Genomic DNA, 21,177 nt, shown 5'->3' with positions numbered 1-21,177 from the left:
TTTATTTAACAAAACTTGAGTTGTTGGAAAGCAAGAGGACAATTGTGGGCTCCTTTTTTGTTATAATCTTTCATATTTACAATGAATACCACTGAGGCACTTCATGTGCATCTTCATTTTTAAACAGATGCCAGCAGACCCTTAAAAACCCAGAATGTATAATTAATTTGCATGAGATCAGAGCAAGTGTGGAATAACAGTGTGTGGCACTTCAGGCCTTCATTGTACAAGTATATTATGTGGATGAAAGACAGATAGATGACCACAAAGGCCAAGTCCCATGCTGCTCCTGAATAGCTGCAAACTACAAAGTTAATGTTCTTGAGTTTTTCTGTTTGACAAAAGTCACAATAAGATTTCAATGTCCCTCAATCTGAAAAAACAAGGAAATCATGACAGCACTACATTTTAAAACTTTTTAAATTGCCCATCAAAGTTAATATAAAATATTATTGCCTGTCCATCTTAATCTGATATTTTTTTCCCAAACTATCCAACTGTCACTGAATGTAGCCACATCACCAGATATACCTGGAGATAGGCTTCACTGACCCATACATTACAGTTTTACTCTTAGTATTCATTAAAAAATACACAATTACAAAAAAGCTTGTGTAAAATCAGCAATACTTTTAAGTTAATTTGCATTTTAAAAATCAAACTTGACTACAGTTTTGAAAAATAACATATATGTGGAGAAAACAATATTCTTTCAGTCTATAGTCAAGAGAAGAAGAAAAAAGAATTTTTATCTCAAAATTCTCCTTAATTCTCCTTAATCAGTTCAATGTCGAATCATTAAATGATGACAAAATATAGTTATCAAGTACCTATTGCATACACAATGGAGGAAGGTTTACCTCTGGCAATTTCTGTAAGTCAGAGGCAGGGATGTGCTGATAAAAATATTTAACACCCAGAATCTCCAGGTATATATAACAAACATTAAGTTTAAGGTGCATTATTAACATTTTCTCCTTCACTTCCTTAAGTCTAGACAATCAACAATAAAACAAGTAACACTTTTTGTAACATTTGCTATGAAGGCTTACACTGGAAATTTAAGAATCAGATCTCATTAGGTGAGCATTTGTTCAGTCATTTCAGTTGTTTCTAACTGTGACCCCATTTGGAGTTTTCTTGGCAAAGATACTGGAGTTATTTTCTATTTCCTCTCCAGATCATTTTACAGATGAGGAAAGTGAGGCAAACAGGGTGAAGTGACTTACCCAGGGTCACACAGCAAGTAAGTCTCTAAGGTCACATTTCAACTCAGGTCTTCCTGACACCTGGTCCAGTGCTATATCCACCATGCCACATAGCTGCCTCAGATCCAGCATACTCTTGGTCATATACAACATCATCCTAAGATCCTTCTCATTTCTAACCTTCAAGGACTCAGATTTCAGAGGGAACACCAGATAGGTACACAATGGTGGACAGGAAGTGGAGACTATACCAAAAAAAGAGACATAAAGGAAGAAGATACCTGCTAGGGACTAGGCTGAACTCAAGCCACTTGAAGGTTCAGGTTTAGGACTAGATACTTGTGGGTCATAAAATAATTAACAAAGAATAAATAAGGATACAACATTGATTCAAATGTCCTAGGGACCCTTTCCACTTCCCAGTAAGTTGGAACAGCAATGCCCAATAAAAAAAGTCTTTCTCTGGTAGCCAGGAAGTCGTACCCAGGCAGTAAACGGTGGCAGCAATCTTACCCAGAGTAACACTTGGCCAGATAAGGCTAGAGAAAAGACAAGGGAATTTTCAATTAAACATTAACAAACGATAATTGCAAAACAGAGAGCAGTAAAGTTTGTTGTTGCAGTCCCTTGATCTTCAATGAACCCAAGATATGATTACCTTATAAGCCCAGAATAAAAAGAAGTTATGGGGGAAGGGAATAAGCATTTAGAAGGAGCCTAACATGCATTTTATTAATACATATATATGTATATATATGTATATGTGTGTATTGTATATATATGTGTGTGTATATGTGTGTGTGTGTGCGTGTGTACAGTACCAGACACTATACCAAGTGGTGTACAAATATCATCTCATTGCATTCTCACAACAGCTTTGTGGGATGGATGGTGTTATCCCCATTTGACAACTGAGGAAACTGAGGTTAAGTGACTTGCCCAGAGTCACAAAGCTAGTAAATGTCTCAAGTCTTCTCCAGGCCCAGTGCTCTATCCACAGCCTCACCTTAGTGACTGACTCCCTGCTGGGATAATATGGCTTGTAAAGCTCTGAATTCTAAGGGGATTATCAAGTTAATTCAGATCCTAACTGGGTCAGAACTCCAGATATATAAGCTCAAGAGTCCTCTCGCAGGATAATTTGTATATACTATGTGAGGCACATACTGAGGCTACATGCTGGGGATACAAAAAGAGGCAAAAGACAAGCCCTGAACTCATGGAGCTCACAGTCTGAGGGGGGACAACAGGCGTGACAAATAGGCGATATTCAGAATAAATAGAAAACAATCAAAAGAGGGAAGACACTAGAATTCAAAGGGGTGAGGAACAGCTTCCTGTAAAGGATGGGATTTTAGTTGGGACTTAAAGGAAGCCAATAAATTGTCATGACGAGGGAAAATATTGTAGGTATGGGGAACAGCTAGGGAAAATACCCAGACAAGAGATGGAGCATGTTTGTTTGTGGAGCAGTCAAGAGGCCAGTGTCCCTGTACGAGAATACATGGTGAGGAACAAGGTGTCAGAAGACAGGAAAGGAAGGAAGGCATTAGGTTTTGAAGGGCTTGAATGCCAAACAAAGGATTTTGCACTTGATCCTAGAGGGGATAGGGAGCCACCGGAGTTTTCTGAGTGGGGGAGGTGACATAATCACATTTGCAATTTAGGGAAATGACTTTTGTGACTGAATGTAGGATGGATTGGAGCAGGGAGAGACCTGAGGTAGGCAGATCCAGGTTATTGCAATACTCCAGGCATGAAGTGGTGAGGGCCTGCACTCAAGTGGTGACAGTGTCTGAAATAAGAGGGGCTATTCAAAATATGTTGCAAAAGTGAAATGGTCCCTGGCACCAGATTAAATAGGGGGTGAGGGATAGTGAAAAGAGCAGGATGGCACCTAGGTAGAGAGCTTGGAAAATGATGTTGCCCTCTCCAATAACAAGGAAGATAGAAGAAGGGGGAGGGCTTAGGGGAAAAGATAATGAGTTCAATTTTGGACATGTTGCAATTAAGATATATGAAAGGCAAGGAGACATGGGAGACTGAAGGTCAGCAGACAGATTGGGGTGGAATAGTAAATTTGAGAATTATCAGCATAGAGATGGTAATTAAACCAATGGCAACTGATGAGATCACCAAGTGAAATAGTATAGATGGAGAAGCAGCCCTGACAGAACCCTCTGGGACACCTATACTTAAAGGGCATTCCCAGGAAAAGGATACATTGAAGGAGACTGAGGAGGAGACAGTTTAATAGGAGAACCAGGAATAGTGTCTTGAAATCCTAGAGAGTATCAAGTAGAAGAGGATGCTCAAAGATGTAAAAATGTTCAGAATTAGAATTGAGAAAAAGCCATTGGATTTGACAAGTGAGATCATCAGCTATTTTGGAGAGAGTGATCTTGGTGAAATGATGATGTTGGAAGCCAGGTTGTAAAGGTTAAGAAGAAAGTGAGAGGACAGAAAGGCGAGGCATCCAAAGACAGATTTTTTTCAAGGAGTTTTGTCACGTAGGGTGGAAGAGACTCATAAGATGATCATTAGATGGAATAATCAAGTGGGGATTTTTTCAGGTAGAGAGAGAAATGGGCATGTTTGTAGGTAGTAGAGAAAGCTCCAATGCAGTGGGAGAGATTGAAGATGACAGAAGTAGAAATCTATTGAAGGAGATGGGATGAGAAAAGATCACTTAAGCAGGTGAAGACAAGTTAGCTTTACAAAGGAGTGAGATCATTTCTTCATGTGAGGCAGAGATGAAGAAGCTAGTGGCAGAAGGCATGTGAGTGATACTATGCTAACTTCCCTGGCTTCCTTTAAGTCCCAAGTAAAATTCCATCATGTACAGAATGCCTTTCAGTCTCCGTCTTAATTCCAGTGCCTTCTTTGTGTTAATTGTTATCTATTTATCTTGTGAATAACTTGTTTGTATGTTTATGTGCTTACTGACTTCCCCATGGGATTATGAGCTCTTTGAGAGAAGCTACTGTCTTTTGACTTTCTGCAAACCCAATGCTTCCTGGCTCATAGTAGGCACCTAACAAATGTTTATTGATTGAGCTGAGGAAAAGGAGAGGAGGAAGCTGTTGGTGAATGTCCTCAATGTTTTCTGTAAAAATAGGAGGCCAGATGCTCATCTGAAAAGTGGAGGGAGAGGGAGCCATGGGAAATTAAAGGAGGGATGAAAAGGTTTGGAAGAATTGCTGTGGGATGTGAGTAGTGATATGATAAAGGTGATATAGATGCGTTTCTTAGCCCAGATGAGGTTATGTAACATAAATTGCCGTGCACCTGTTCGTGTGATTTTCTCCCCCTTCATTCAGCAGCACCATGTGAAATAGCAAAAGTGATGTAGTGAGAATGAACCAAGGCTGAGGCTTAGCAAAAATCAATCCAATATTTACTAAGTACCTACTATGTATCAGGTGCTTAGTGCTGGGGACACAAAAAAAGGCAAAAGACAACCAACAAATAAAGGAGCTAGGGACTCAACGGTCGAGGGTTGAAATGGTTTACCAAGAGGTCAACATGGAGTAAAAGAAAAGAGTGCAGTTAATGCAGGGGTGATGGCCTGGGGGAAAAAAATGAAGGGTTGAGGGATTAAAGGTAATGGTGTAAAGTCAAGGCTAAGAATACAGCTTAGTAAGGGTGGAAAGAAAGGGTCTATGAGAGCTATTGTGGAAAGAATCAAAATGACTTGGCAACAGATTGCATATAGGAGTTAAATGCAAATGAGGAATAATATGACATCTAGGTTAGAAATCTAGGGACTGGCAAAATGGTTGCCTAGAGAGTCATATGGAATTTGGGGAAATTGGAAGAGTCTGAAGGAGAAAGTTTAGCCCTGGACTTGACATTAGCAATCATCTGCTTAGAGATGTCAATCCCTGGGGAGCTGATGAAATTACCAAGTGAAATAGAGAAAGAAGGTGGTCCAGGACAGAATCTTGGACGACATGAACAAATTATAAAGTATGTGGAGAAGTATAGGCTATTACTTAAATTTTACTGAGTTACTAGGCAAACAAGGAGTGGTTACATGGCACTATGAACTGGTTCCACCCACATGTTTCTCTTGGGAGGGGAAATAAAAGAGGAATAAATACCCAGACTGTCAACCTTTTTGGAAAGCAACATACATGCATACATACATACATACACACACACACTGCAAGTCATGTCATCATTTCCCTGATGTGTTGGTCCTCTTTGAAAATGAATGACAAACACTACCTAAGATTAGACGGAGCTGCTTGAATAGGGACCCATCTAGACGATAGCTCAGCTCGTCCTCTCCCTCTCCCTTTCCTTATCCTCTCCAAAGAAAGCTAAATTTTGGTGGCCAGAAGCTGCCCAGTTAATTTGGGGTTTACTGGCTGTATTTCTTTCTTCTTATGTATCTTTGTTTTTCTTCCTTCCTTTTCTTTCTTTCTTTCTTTATTTGTTTTTGTTTGTTTCTTTCCTAAAACCTTAAACCAAGTTCACTCTGAGGCCTGTAGATTAGACCACAAAAGGTCCCTGCCCAAGCTCCAATAAATGACTACTTTTGGACCCTCCTGGCTTAGAATGAATCTCAGTAGAAATTATTTCTCTTTGGAACAGCAACCCTGAGGGCCTTGCCCTTCCACCTTGATTTCTTTTTCTTTTTCTAATTAAAGGGGCCATCCCTTGGCTACTTTTTAAAAAGGTCTATTCACTGAATAGGCATTACCTCACTCTGAGTGAGTACCTGAAAAGATCTTAGCCTAAAAGGGCCAGGTACTCCCATTGCATCCTGGGCCATCTCCAGTCATCCTGATGAATATCTGGTCAGTGGACCTAGACGGCTGTGGAGGAGAAAGTGCAGCTGGTGATCTTGCATGGCACATCCTCATTCAAATCAAAGTGAATTACAAATCACATCATTTCCCTGATATCATGGTCATCTTTGAAAACAAAGGACAAAAACAACAACACACATATATACATATATATACTGATATTTTTTCAGCCTCACCATGACAGAAAATCAAAATGAAAATCCCATTTAAAAAAAAAGTTTGAGGGGAGGAGCCAAGATGGCAGAGGAGAAAGATGCACAGATGCTAAGCTCTCACCCCACAGCCCATAAAATACCTGCAAAAAAGAACTCTCAACAAATTCTAGAGCAACAGAAACCACAGAACAATGGAGTGGAAGAGATTTCTGTTCCAGAGAGACCTGAAAAACCGACCGGAAATGTCTGGTGTGCACCAGACAGGAGCAGAACCCAGCCCTTCCTTGGCCATGCAGCACCAAGAGGAGCAGATCCAAGCAGGCTTCAGGGACAGAATCTCTAGTGGCAGCGCAGGTCCCTCAACCCACAGGCGCCAAAGGTTGGTGAGAGGGTCTTCTCGGCTTGCTGAGAGGGGATTGGGGTGCCCCCATAAATCAGGCCCCCTCAGGAGGCAGCAGCGGAGGCCGGAGCAGACCTGGGTTCCTCAAGCAGGCAGGAGCCTGGATCCATTGTTGAAGGTCTCTGCATAAACCCTCTGAGGGAACTGAGCCCCGTGAGGCAGCCCTGCCCCCACCCTAGCACCTGAACTTAATCTCACACTGAATAGCAGCCCCACCCCCGCCCAAAGCCCTGAGGCTGGGAAGCAGCATTTGAATCTCAGACCCCAAGCGCTGGCTAGGCAGATCTGTAGGCGAAGTGGGTGTGAAGAGAATATTCAGAAGTCAAGTCACTGGCTAAGAAAATGCCCAGAAAAGGGGGAAAAAATAAGACTATAGAAGGTTACTTTCTTGGTGAACAGGTACTTCCTCCCTTCCTTTCTGATGAGGAAGAACAATGCTTACCATCAGGGAAAGACACAGAAGTCAAGACTTCTGTATCCCAGCCCACTCAACGGGCTCAGGCCATGGAAGAGCTCAAAAAGGATTTTGAAAATCAAGTTAGAGAGGTCGAGGAAAAATTGGGAAGAGAAATGATAGACATGCAAGTAAAGCATGAAAAACAAGAAAAACTCCTAAAGGAGACCCAAAAAAATGCTGAAGAAAATAACACCTTGAAAAATAGGCTAACTCAATTGGCAAAAGAGGTTCAAAAAGCCAATAAGGAGAAGAATGCTTTCAAAAGCAGAATTAGCCAAATGGAAAAGCAGGTTCAAAAGCTCACTGAAGAAAAGAGTTCTTTCAAAATTAGAATGGAACAGATGGAGGCTAATGACTTTATGAGAAACCAAGAAATCACAAAACAAAACCAAATGAATGAAAAAATGGGAGATAATGAGAAATATCTCATTGGAAAAAAAAATGACCTGGAAAATAGACCCAGGAGAGACCATTTAAAAATTATGGGCCTACCTGAAAGCTATGATCAAAAAAAGAGCCTAGACATCATCTTTCATGAAATTATCAAGGAAAACTGCCCTGAGATTCTAGAACCAGAGGGCAAAATAAGTATTCAAGGAATTCACAGATCACCTCCTGACAGAGATCCAAAAAGAGAAACTCCTAGGAACATTGTGGCCAAATTCCAGAGTTCCCAGGTCAAGGAGAAAATATTGCAAGCAGCTAGAAAGAAACAATTCAAGTATTGTGGAAATACAATCAGGATAACACAAGATCTAGCAGCTTCTACATTAAGGGATCAAAGGGCATGGAATAGGATATTCCAGAAGTCAAAAGAACTAGGACTAAAACCAAGAATCACCTACCCAGCAAAACGGAGTATAATACTTCAGGGGAAAAAAATGGTCTTTCAATGAAATAGAGGACTTTCAAGCATTCTTGATGAAAAGACCAGAGCTGAAAAGAAAATTTAACTTTCAAACACAAGAATGAAGAGAAGCATGAAAAGGTAAACAGCAAAGAGAAGTCATAAGGGACTTACTAAAGTTGAACTGTTTATATTCCTACATGGAAAGACAATATGTGTAACTCTTGAAACTATTCAGTATCTGGGTACTGGGTGGGATTACACACACACACACACACATGCACACGCACACGCACACACACATAGAGACAGAGTGCACAGAGTGAATTGAAGAGGGTGGGACCATATCTTTAAAAAATGAAATCAAGCAGTGAGAGAGAAATATATTGGGAGGAGAAAGGGAGAAATGGAATGGGGCAAATTATCTCTCATAAAAGAGGCAAGCAAAAGACTTTTCAGTGGAGGGAAAAAGAGGGGAGGTGAGAGAAAAACATGAAGTTTACTCTCATCACATTCCACTAAAGGAAGGAATAAAATGCACACTCATTTTGATATGAAAACCTATCTTACAATACAGGAAAGTCGGGGATAAGGGGACAAGCGGGGGGGGGGGGGAGGATGGAAGGGAGGGCATGGGGAGGAGGGAGCAATTTGAGGTCAACACTCATGGGAAGGGACAGGATCAAAAGAGAGAATAGAAGTAATGGGGGACAGGATAGGATGGAGGGAAATATAGTTAGTCTCATACAACATGACTATCATGGAAGTCATTTGCAAAACTACACACATATGGCCTATATTGAATTGCTTGCCTTCCAAAGGGAAGGGGTGGGGAGGGAGGGAGGAAGAGAAGTTGGAACTCAAAGTTTTAGGAACAACTGTCGAGTACTGTTCTTGCCACTAGGAAATAAGAAATACAGGTAAAGGGGTATAGAAAGTTATTTGGCCCTACAGGACAAAAGAGAAGATGGAGACAAGGGCAGAGAGGGATGATAGAAGAGAGAGCAGATTGGTGATAGGGGCAATTAGAATGCTTGGTGCTTTGGGGTGGGGGAGGGGACAAATGGGGACAAAATTTGGAACCCAAAATTTTGTGAAAATGAATGTTAAAAGTTAAATTAATTAATTAATTAATTTAAAAAATTAAAACTTCAAATGATCAAAAATTAAGTTTGGTAGTATCCCTTCTTTGTCTATTATTTCCAATAGTTTGCTTAACGTTGGAATTAGTTGATCTTTAAATGTTAATAAAATTCACTTGTAAATCCATTTGATCTTGGTGCTTTTTTCCTTATGATGCTCTTTTATGGGCTGTTCAATTTCTTTTTCTAAAATAGGTCTATTTCCTCTTCTCCTAATCAAGGGAATTTATATTTTTGTAAATATTTTTCCATTTCACATAAATTATTAAACTTATTGGCATATAATTGGGTAAAATAACTCCTAATAATATTTTTGGTATTTCTGCTTCTAACTATAAAATTTTTATGTCCTAATATATGGTCAATCATTATAAAGATACCATGAAGTGCTGAGAAAAAGTATATTCCTTTCCATTTTCATTCAAGTCTCTTGAGATACCTATCATTTCTAGCTAATCTAAAATTCTATTCACCTCCTTGTCTTCTTTCTTATTTATTTTTTTTACTAGATTTCTAGTTGTGAGAGGAGAAAGCTAAAGTCTCCCATTATTATAGTACTACTATCTAGCTCTATCTGTAATTCATTTAAAGGTTTTTTCAAAAATTTAGATGTTAAAGTATTTGATGCATATAGTTTCAGTACTGATATTTCTTTATTTTCTATGGCATCTTTTATCAAAATGCAGTTACCCTATTTATCTCATTTAATGAAATCTATTTTACCCATAACTTTGTCTGAGATCATGATTGCTAACTCTGTCTTCACCTGAAACATAATAAATTCTACTCCAGTTCTCTAGTTCTCTCTGTGTGTATCTCTCATTCTTATGTGTATTTCTTGTAAACAACATATTCTTGGATTCTGATTTTTAATCCATTCTGCTATCAGTTTCCATTTTATGAGTGAATTTAACCCATTCACATTCAAAGTTATAATTACTATTTGTGAGTATCCTTGTTACCTTATCTTCTCCCCTTACCCTCTTATTCTGTATTCTACACATTCCTTTAGGAGTTGCTCCTTTATCCCCTACCGCCCACTTTCCTAAATTTTAATCTACACACCCTTCCAAAAGTCCTTCCTTGACCCTGTCTCCCAGTCTTCTCCTCTCTCTATAAGTCCAGAAGACTTCTACACACCCCCCAGATGTACACATTGTTTCCTCTTCAACCCAGATACTATGAGAGCAAGATTCCAACATTACCAGACCTCCACTTCCACCTATTTCTTCTGTATCAGTTTTTCCTTTCATGACCCATTTTCGAGATAATTTTTCCTTTTTACGTTTTCCTACTCAATTTTATTTTTAGAATCACCCCATCATACACAACTTGCCCCAATCTTTCTTTCAAACTAACTTAGTAATAATGACATTTTAAGAATACTGATAATATTTTCATACATAAGAAGTAAAGTTTGACCTTAATGAGTCCCTTATAATTGGTCTTTAATGTTTTCTTTATATTTTCAAATACTGCTGAGACTAGAGGAAGTTTTCTAATGTTAAATGATAATGAAATAGTGTAAGTTCAAGTACACTGACCCTATGGTCCCTTCTAAGATTGTTTTCCAGTATTTTTTACCATAAGTACTACAGAAATACAACTTAAATTATCCCAATGGGAAAAGGGGGGTTGGTCTTTGATTTTGAATGTCTTAATGAATGAGTGAATGAAAAAATGAATGAATGAATGAAAATGTATTTATTAAGCATTTTGTTAGATATCAGACACTGTGAGAAGCTAGGAGATTAGTTATCCCTTCAAATCTTCATCTTTTCCTCAAATAGGATTAGAATCAATCAAGACTGACAATGTGGCTGAAAGCAGAAGAACTATTCTCATTTTTCAGAGGTTCCTGAAAGTAATCTTATTGCTTTCTTGCTTTTTGTACCTTTTAAGTACTTGCAAGTCCTTCTGCATATAGTCAATCCTAAGTTCCCAGACTCATGGACAAAAAGAAAACTGGACTACTTATGTGTATTTTGGAAGTCATGATGGGTAAATGAAAGAATTCCTTCTCAGTATCATTTTGTAAAGTAAGAAATTTCAGCATCCTGCTCATGTGGTAGCTTTAAAAGTGAAAGAATGTCATTATACTAGGTTTCCATGGATAAAAAAACTTGCCTCCAGACCTCGGTGAGTTTGAACTTCTCTCACTGGTGTCCTATTCCCCTGACTCCATCAGTGCATGGGAACAGTGATATGGTATGGTCAAGAGTCTTCCTTGCCACCCTTTTATATCTGTATACAAATAATGAGAGAACACTGGATGTGTTTTTTACTTGATATGTTAACAGATACTGTTGTGTATTAAAGATGATGACATAATTTAATAAGAAGCTAGATTGATGTAAATGTAATGATAAAGCTTTGAAAAATACTTGTATCTCTGGAAGATGAGCACCTGAGGACATTACCTCTACAACTAGTGATATGAACTGGTTGGTATTGCATTTCTGGACACTTTTTCCTTTAGAAGACTACAACAGGGATAGGCAAGAAAGAGTGGACAGGCAACATGGAGCCTGGCCTTTGGCTCAGAAGGAATTAGATTTGCCAGCAGAACAACTCTCTATGCTTCAGGCAGAAGAAGAGTTGATTAGAATTGAATATCTGTAGTAGCCTATCTACTATATTCATTAAATCAATCGTTTTAATATGTGTGTCAAATAATTCCTTTCCCCAAGTCCTGAAATAACCTGGCCTCCTTGACTTTGTATTGTTATAAAAGCCATCTCCCCCATAAAATACATTCCTCACATTCTGTCTAACTCACCTTCTTTATGTATAGATAAGGTTAATAGTCAGTTCATTTCTTGTTTAGTGAGTAAAGTTCAAATTCTTCTTCCTGATATTCAAGGCCTCTCTTCCATTCCAGGCTATTCTCATATTAATATCCTCTAGGCACTCTATAATTTAGTCAAACTGGACTATTCAAATGTGTACTGTATTTTTTTTAACCTACATACTTTTTAAGTAGAGTAGGCAGGTAAAATACATAGTTGTAGAGGTAGGAAGAGGAGGAGTTGTTGTTGAAGTAAAAATAATCATGCTTGCAGCTAACAATTATATAGATCCTGTGCTAAATGCTTGACAGTTATCAACTTCTTTGATCCTCACAACAACTCTGGGAGATAGATGTTATGATTATCCTCATTTTACAGATAAAGCAACTAAGCAAACAGAGATGAAGCGACTTGCTCAAGGTCATAAAGCTAGTCTTAAAGCCATCTTAGGCTGGATTTTAACTAATGTCTTCCTAACTCCAGTCTGTTCTACAATCTGTAGTTAAGCTACCATCAGAGTGGGACATAAGTATGTGTTGAAGTGTATGAACTGAGATATTTAAGAAGTAGAAAAGGGCTTCTAAGCCATTGGTGGTGAAGAATTACACATAAATATAGGATAAAGGCCCCACTAATAACAAGCTTAAGATTTCATGAGGAGCACTACAAGTCTAGGAAAGGTTATCCTGAAACACTACACAACATAAGATGGGTAGATGATTCAGACTTAAATTGTGTAATACAGACAATAAGTACCAAAGTGGTCACAGGGATATGGCATTGGAACTGTGATTTGAAAGATGGGTAGGATTCCAATTACTGGAGTTGAAGAGAAGAAATATTCCAGGAATAGGGAATTTCTGGAGAATGTTGGGGGGAAATGGGAGTATTAGACTAAGCTAGAAGGGTATATTGGGCTGAAAATCATAGAGGTCTTTTGTTGCCAAGCCATGGAATGAATACACCTTGCACATAGCCCATGAAGAGACTCTAGAGCAGCTGGAACTAGGAGCAGTCCTTCACATGTTTTTGAAAGGTACAAAGCAGAGCTCATAGAAGGGAGGTAGTCTGCCAAATCCACTGACAATTGGGGTTGTGTCAATATCTTTTGGGTCAATAGGAGATTTCAAGGTAAAATTCTGTAAGATGGTAGTAAAAAAACAGAAATAATTCCATCCGAGCCAGGCTCTCACCAACACATATCTGCTTTCCTGAAAGAGACAAACAAAAGGATTTATTATTCATAGACTTCTAAATCATCTAATCCACTTCTTCAGACTTCTTCAGACTTATAGGGAGCCCACTAACACTCAAGGGCATTAGGTAAAAGATCACATGCCATTCCTTTCGTCCCTAGTACTTGAATCTTTTGAAGACCCAGATCCTCCTGAACAGAAGGAAGACCCCTCCAATATTCTCTCTCTAAATTAATCCTGCTGAGCCAGATAAATCCTGGGATTTACATTCAGAGAAAAGGAGTCATTGCCCTACTGAGAAAACAAAGACTCATTTGTAATCTCCAGAACTAAGTCTATAGCTATCCAGAGTGACTGTGATGGGGAAAGGTGACATAAGAATGATCAAAGTTCCCACTGGGAACATTCTATCACCATTCTGGACAGAAAACACCTCTGGAACCTACCCCTTAATTTCATGGACTTCCAGTCACTTGTCTTAACTACTCACTGTTCTCTTAGCTCTAACCCAAGTACCAGTACCAGTTGAGCAGTTCATGGCATTGGACACCACAACATCAGGGACAGTTTGCTGCCTGCCACATTCATGTCTATCAGCCCCAGACTTGGCTATCACCACCATTACCTGATAACCAATAGGTTCCCCAAAAAATTGAAGGTGAAGGGAAAAGACAGACCATCATCTATAATTTTGTACCAATAGATTCACATTAAAATCTACATAACTGAGAAAGGAGGTTCCATACATATTGGTCCTAGTCAGGAGTCATAGTAAACTCTAAGATTAGACCTTCAGTGTCTTTAGTCATAATGGTACCTGAGTAAAGGGACTTCAAGATAACCCTTCCTAGACTTGATAAGATATAAGATTGTACTATGCTAGCATAAAAGCCTGGAAGACTTTATCTGAGAAGTAGCTGCCGGTTGAGGATGACTGCGAAGATACATTTTAATATGGGGAGGTAGAGAGGACTTTAGTTCTGGGTTCTGGATGCAGAACAGTGTGACCACTATCTCAGTCCTCACTCTCACATGGAATAACCTCAAATAATTACCCTGAAACCCAACTGATGCAGTTGATGAACCACGGCCGAAGAAGAATTAGAAGAATGATGTACTATTTCACCATTCTACTTCCTGGTTTCCGAACTTAGATCATAAGGGTCACCTAGTCCAACACAATCTTTTGGCGTATAAAGTAACGGAAAACCAAAGAAATGAAATAATTTCACCAAGGTAGAACAGGTAATAAGTAATAAAGCTGGATCAAAACACAAATCCTCTGAGTTATCAATCCATCTTTGATTCTCACCTTTAGATGAATTTCTTACCTGTTGAAAAAGGTATGAAATAGTCACTCTTCTTAAAGTTGCCACTTGCATCCAGGAAGTGTCTTGGGTCAAACTTGTCTGGATTGGGAAACTCTTCATCATCATATAAAACAGAAGACAGTACTGGTATTATTTTGGTACCCTGAAATGAGCAGATACAAACAAATTATTAGAAAATAAGAATCATAGAATATTAAAGTGGAAAGAGAACTTAGACTATCATCTAGTCAAAACTCAGCATTTTTAAGTATGGAAGGAGCCAATATTTTTTAAACCCCTATGCTGACAGTAAATTAGAAAATCTGCAATATTATATATTCCATAAGGAACATGGGAAGCATTTCCACAGGTTTTGACATGTAGGATAAAAAAAAACTAAAGTCCTCAGGAGTACAAGTAGTATATTCATTATGGCTTCAAGTGGAAGCAAAAGGTTCAGAAAGGAAAGGCAGATTTCAGAAATGGGTGTAAGAGGGTGTTTGACAATGGGATTTGGATTTCTGACCCACACCTGAATTAAAATATAGGAGTGATAGACTCCTAGCCAGGAACAGAATGATGAATGTAGCAAAGGCTGGAAAGATTATTCTTTTGATTTCTCACAAATATAGTGAAAAAGGTTTTTGAAATGCTCAAAGAGTGTCTAATAAAAAAAGATGAACTGGAGATTTTAAGACAAGGAAGAAAATTTGACTTCAAAATTACAACTAGGAATTGGTAGGGTGAGATCCTTAACAAGAATGAAGCTCTGAAAAGAGTATATCTTACTCAAAAGAAACAGGATAGTAGAAAGAGGGTGGTGTAGTATATATTAAGGAGGTATAGGAAGCAGAGGAAAGGAGAATGATGAGACGCATCTAGGTAAAGAGAAATGGTGGCAACATCTAGGGTGACATTGTCATGAGTCTTGGACAGAAAGAAGAAATAGACAAGGAATACAGAAAACAGATTATAAGCTCTAGTCATTAGACGTAATATAGCAGTGATGGAAGACTTCAATTATTTATTCAGTTCTTTAAATTTCCTTTCTGTCAAAAACAGAGCAGCTCATAATTCCTTGACTGATCTTAATGATAATTTCATCCTGCAAATGTAGCAGAAGAAAAAAAGGGAAATTCTTTTACTGATTCAATTCTCACCATCTCAGAGGAACTTGGATAACAAAGATGTGAATGCAGATCTGCAGAATCAATGTGGCCACAACATTCTTCCACTAAAGGAATCATGCTGTGTTGTAGAGTATGTTATCACACTTGGCAAACCTTCCGTGCACACTTATGGATTTTTGGGGGCAGAATTTTTGGGAATGTGACCAGTCCATCTTAGACTTTATAACAGAGGCAACTAAGTGGCCCAATGCATAGAGCACAGGACTTGGAGTTAGAATGGCCTGATCTGACCTCAAATACCCCCTAGCTGCGTGACTCTGGCCAAATCACTTACCCTCTCTCAGACTCAGTTTACTCATCTGTAAAATGAGAAAAATAATAGTGCTTACATTTCAGAGTTGTCTTGAGGATAAAAAGAGAATATTTGTAATATATTCATATATAACATTATATTAATATGTAACATAATAATATAATGCTAGCTATTATTACTATCACCAAGAGAGACAAGAGTTTTTTTCTGAACACGGAAAGAAAAACCTGATGATGGAAGAAAAAGGAACATTATCTAAAGATACCAATGACTAAGGTAGCCAGATGGTGCAGTGGAGAGACTGCAAGACCTGAAGTCAGGAAAGCCTTAGTACAAATCCTGATTCAGATATTTAGGAGATGCATCACCCTAGGAAAGCTAGGTGTTCTCTAAGACTGAGTTTCCTCACCTGTAAAATGAGGATAATAAAGCCATCTACTCCCACAAAGTTGCTGTAAAGAGTGAATAAGATAATCCATGTAAAGCAAGCTTCAAAGTACTTTATGAACAGTAGCTATTATTAATACAGGGAACTCACCAACCAACTTAGATTTTTCAAAGACAAGGATGAGTAAAAGATGAATGTCACAGTTCCATAAGAATGTGATAAAGACCAGAATGAACAGAGGCTAGTGGGGCCAACAACTGGCAACAAGCGGAGTTTTTAAAACAATATTATAGAAAAGAGGAGGATTAAAGAAAGTATAACTTCACAACTCAGAGGGTTATAGGATGGGGATGAAAAGTGACAAGAGAAGTTACAGAACTTCTCAATTTTTTTTTTGCTTCTGGTTTCTTTTCTGACCAAGGGAATGAGCTTTAAACTGAAAAGGACAAAATAAATAAATATGGCTAATAGGGATTTAATACCCTAGAAAAATAAGGAGAAAATAAGAGAACACCTAGACATCTGTGCAAGAAAAGCAAAGTGAAAAAAAGTGTACTTCAATTTGCTTGGACTCTAGAATACATTTCTAAAGAGATAATTAATCTAGACAAGGAAGGTATAGGAAATGATTCTAGATAAGGAAGTGGTGGACACAAAGATCTGGAGAGGCATCATCATTATTTCCTTTTTTATAAGGGTGTTAATAAATTGGTAGAACAGGATAAGGCTGTAGATAGTATTTACATAGATTTTAGCAAAGTATTTTACAAAGTTTTTCATGTACTTCTTCTGAAAATGATGGATATTACAGATTAGACTATCATAAAAACAGGAGAATTTAAAACTGATTGACCATATACAAAAGGTAATTATTGGAGTTCAGTGGCAGCTTGGAAGTAAAGTAACTTTGTTCTGTTTTGTTCCAGGGGACAAAACCAAAAGTAACATATTAAAGTTAGAAACTGCAAACTTAAGCTTAATGCAAGAAAAAAAAATTCCCTCAATTTAGGGCTGTCCAAGATTAGAATGGAATGCCACAACAAAAAGTGGCTACCCCTCCTTTAAAGTCTATAGTAAAGACTGAATGGCTACAAGGTGAACATACAGTAAATGGAATTCTTTTTCTGATTGAGGATGGATGATATGACCACTGAAATTCCTTCAAATTCTGAAATTCTGTGACCACTTCTCAGGGATGTAGGTTGGCCTGAAGTGCCTTCTAACCCTAAGATTCTGTAATTCAATGGGAGAGAGTATAAAATCTTGTGTTAGAGAGACAACCACTTCTGACCTTGGGTATGAGATATTGTCTAAATTGAACATCTTGTGTCACTGCACGGGGCAGATTGGTAGGAAGGAAGTCAACATATCTCTCTATCTCATGTACCACAGCATTGGTGTAAGGCATCTTGTTTCTGTCCTCCATGCAGGGACTTCGATTTCGGCCAATCACACGATCAATTTCTTCATGAATTTTTCCTGTCACAATGTGAACAAAACTTGATTTTAAAAGTAGGGATAAAAACTGCATTCTCTCATATTTCCTCTGATTTTTCACCAAGAGCTACACTGGAAAATAATGTACTTGACCCTCACATTCTCATAGATAGATGATAGACAGACAGACAGACAGACAGATAGATAGATAGATGATAGATGACAGATAGATAGATAGACAGATAAAAATTCCATTTTAATCACTTGAACCAACTGAGAATCCCTTAAGGCCACTCTGCCCCATGCCATCAGGATGGGCTCATCTTGTCCTTAAAAAAATACAGGGCCATTTTGGAAGTGGAGGAGGCTGCTGCGGGCGCCCACGCCAGACCAGGGGCAGGCTGGGCAACCGGCTGGGCAGCGGCTCTGCCCCCCGACCCTCCCCCGACTCGCGCCGCCCGCACCTCAGGTGACCTCCCCCGTGCAGGTGACCCCCCCACCCTCCCTGTGCAGGTGACCCCCAGGCTGCTTTCCGGACGAGACAGATCGGACGCCTCCCAGCTTCGCATTTTGTCCTGTGGGAGACAGGTCCTGGAGCATCCCCGGAGTATAAGCAGGGGCTACGGTGAGCCGGACGAGGGTCAAGTATATGACATCAAAGCAAAATGATGGAAGAGAGTGGGATAGAGACAACGCCACCTGGAACTCCCCCCCCAGCGGCGGCAGGTGTAGTAATTACAGCATCCACCACACCTGGCCCTCTAGCTTCTTCCAGGTCATTTTCTTCAGCTAGCACACCCTCCATGCAATCGATCCCACCACAGACATTCTCCACACCTGTGCCATCACTCACTCCCATGAAGAATTCAGCCTCTTTGCCTTTTGTGCCGTCTTCAGCAGTTTCTGCCATCTCACCTTCTGTCTCTGCTTCCCCACTTCCTGTCTGCTCAATCCCATCCACGGCTACAGCCTTCAGTAGTAACGTTCCCTCCCCATTTCCGTATTTTCCTTCAAGCACTGCTTCCAGCACTGTTATTTCCCCTCCTCCTACGGGTCCTCCAATATCAGGATTTTCTCTTGATTCAGTCTATGACATCACAAGGGGTCATGCAGGAAGAACTCCCCAGACACCTTTGATGCCATCATTTTCTGTATCTCCTGTTACAGGTATGTTGCCAGCTCCTATTTCTCAACAAGCCAGTTTGACAACTGTGCCACAGGGAACTGGAAGTGGCTCAGCTATCACTTTTCCAGAGGAGCATGAAGACCCTAGACTGGCACGGGTGCAGAATGAATCATCTGCTGGTGGTATCTGGGGGTTTATCAAGGGTGTGGCTGGGAATCCCATGGTGAAATCCGTGCTTGATAAAACCAAACACTCAGTAGAAAGCATGATTACTACGCTGGACCCAGGCATGGCTCCGTACATCAAATCTGCAGGGGAACTGGATATTGTGGTGACCTCAAACAAAGAGGTCAAAATTGCTGCTGTCCGAGACGCCTTCCAGGAAGTCTTTGGTTTAGCTGTGGTTACAGGAGAAGCTGGCCAGTCTAACATTGCGCCACAACCCGTAGGCTATGCTGCTGGACTAAAAGGGGCCCAAGAGCGTATAGACAACTTACGTCGAACTGGTGTGATTCATGAAAAGCAACCTGCTGTGTCTGTAGAAAATTTCATTGCTGAATTGCTTCCTGACAGGTGGTTTGACATTGGCTGTTTGATCATTGAAGATCCTGTCCATGACATTCGTCTAGAAACATTTACACAAGCTACACCAGTGCCTTTGGAATATGTACAGCAGGCTCAAAATCTCACTCCCGAGGACTATAATTTAAAATGGTCAGGCCTTTTGGTAACTGTGGGAGAAGTGCTTGAGAAGAACTTGGTACATGTCAACCGGACTGACTGGCATATTGCTTTTACTGGCATGTCTCGGCGACAAATGATCTACAGCGCTGCCAAAGCTATAGCAGGCATGTATAAACAACACTTGCCCCCCAGGACCACTTGAGAGAAGATCGTCTGGGATACAGAGACTTTGCTATAGCTTCATATCAAGGAAGAGATCATATCATCTGGTTGGACAGTTTTGACTTCTGCAGGTTTTCTAATTCACCTGGTTTTCCACGTAGAAAAAGAACAAGTGTAATTTTGTTATATAATAATCTTAACTTCACATATCAATAGTTCTCAGAAATGAGGATCTACAGCATTTATAACATTTGATAGCACTAAGTTTGTAAAAGGAGAATTTATTTGCTGAGACATTTAATGTACTTGTTTAAATTGGGTGATTTTTTTTTTCCTCCAGAGGGTATAGCCAGTTGATAAAAAGTGCTATAAAGTCCCTCCCAGCTCTAACTCTATGTGTCTGAGTTTATTATTATCTGTTAGATTGCTTATTTCTCATTTCAATTCAGAAAGAACCCTTTTCCCCATAATTTTTAAAAATCTGATTTATGTATAATCTCAGGACTGATACTCAGTAACTCTTCATTAGACACATGAAAATGACATTTTCATGAACATTTGATAAAACATTAGGTTTTTTTTTGTGCTGAGAGTGATTCACATAACCATGTGTAACATAGCTTTGCAAAGAAAAATCCAACTTTATTTCAGTGTATATCATATCTTGGCATATCATAAATTGTCCCTTGAACATCAAGATTCTCTTTGATTTTTCAAGTCTTTATTTTCTCAGTATCTGAAAACAGTTGCCTGTCTGTAATTCAGAAGCATTTCTAGAATCATCTTGCACAGTGCTTATATAGGTGACCATTCTACTGCTTCCTGTGCAAATATATGGCAATCATTTTCGTGCTCTTTCTTTGCTTTCACTTACACCTTCCATTTGCAATAAAATGTTTGATGAGCAGGGAATATTTTACTGTTATAGGATTGGTGTTTGTATTTTTAAAAATAATTACAGTACTTTTTGGTTTTGCTTTAAAATGCTACCTTTTCAGCTCATACCATTCTGCCTTTACTTTTTTAGATACTTTCAGAAGATCTTTTTTATACTATAAGCAATTTGTTAGTCCATTATATTTGTACACGGTAATTTGTCCTTTTCCCAAATAATCTATTTTGGCATTATTGACCAATAATAAAACCAAAATTAAATAAATGAATTTTTTGAAATAAAAAAAAAAAAATACAGGTCAAGCAGCACTTGAAAAAGAAAATGAGGAAGAGTCTCAGTCCAGTCCTGTTCCAGAACTCAGTGGGACCAAATATAGGCCCAAGGTACTGCCCTGTCCAGCTCTATGAGTGACAGGAATTCAGGTGCACCAGCTCCTCCTCTGGTCAAGCAGGAGCAATGAGCCATAAGGAACTAGTGCCTCTCAATCATTCAGCTTCGCCCAGTGCTATCACTGGGCTGTAGTCTCTATCCTTATCGCTACCTCTATGCCTGTCTCTAATAATAACTCACAATTACATACCACTTAACTAAGCAGGGTGGAGGTAGTAGTGGAGGAGTAGGAATGAGTAAACTTGAATGTGTAATGACTTAATAGGAAATGACAATAGAAAAGTTTCCAAGGAAAGTCTCAAAAGACCATGAAGCCCTCTCATGCTAATCA

General features: G+C 39.1%; 1 protein-coding gene and 1 pseudogene across 1 annotated transcript; one reads left to right on the top strand and one right to left on the bottom strand.

Annotated features, from left to right (window-relative positions):
• Window positions 1-12,821: 12,821 nt before the first annotated feature.
• LOC140515177 (cytochrome P450 2C19-like) overlaps window positions 12,822-21,177 on the bottom strand; it is a 34,479-nt pseudogene continuing 26,123 nt past the window's right edge.
• LOC140515168 (protein PRRC1-like) lies at window positions 17,939-20,748 on the top strand. The gene has a single exon (XM_072625722.1). The coding sequence runs from the start codon at window positions 18,255-18,257 to the stop codon at window positions 19,599-19,601; it is 1,347 nt and encodes a 448-aa protein (XP_072481823.1). The 5' UTR covers window positions 17,939-18,254; the 3' UTR covers window positions 19,602-20,748.

Source organism: Notamacropus eugenii, chromosome 1, assembly GCF_028372415.1.
Source record: "Notamacropus eugenii isolate mMacEug1 chromosome 1, mMacEug1.pri_v2, whole genome shotgun sequence".
NCBI classification, from domain to species: Eukaryota; Metazoa; Chordata; class Mammalia; order Diprotodontia; family Macropodidae; genus Notamacropus; species Notamacropus eugenii.
Note: the sequence above shows the minus strand (reverse complement) of the source record. Positions and strands in the feature narration are given on the sequence as shown.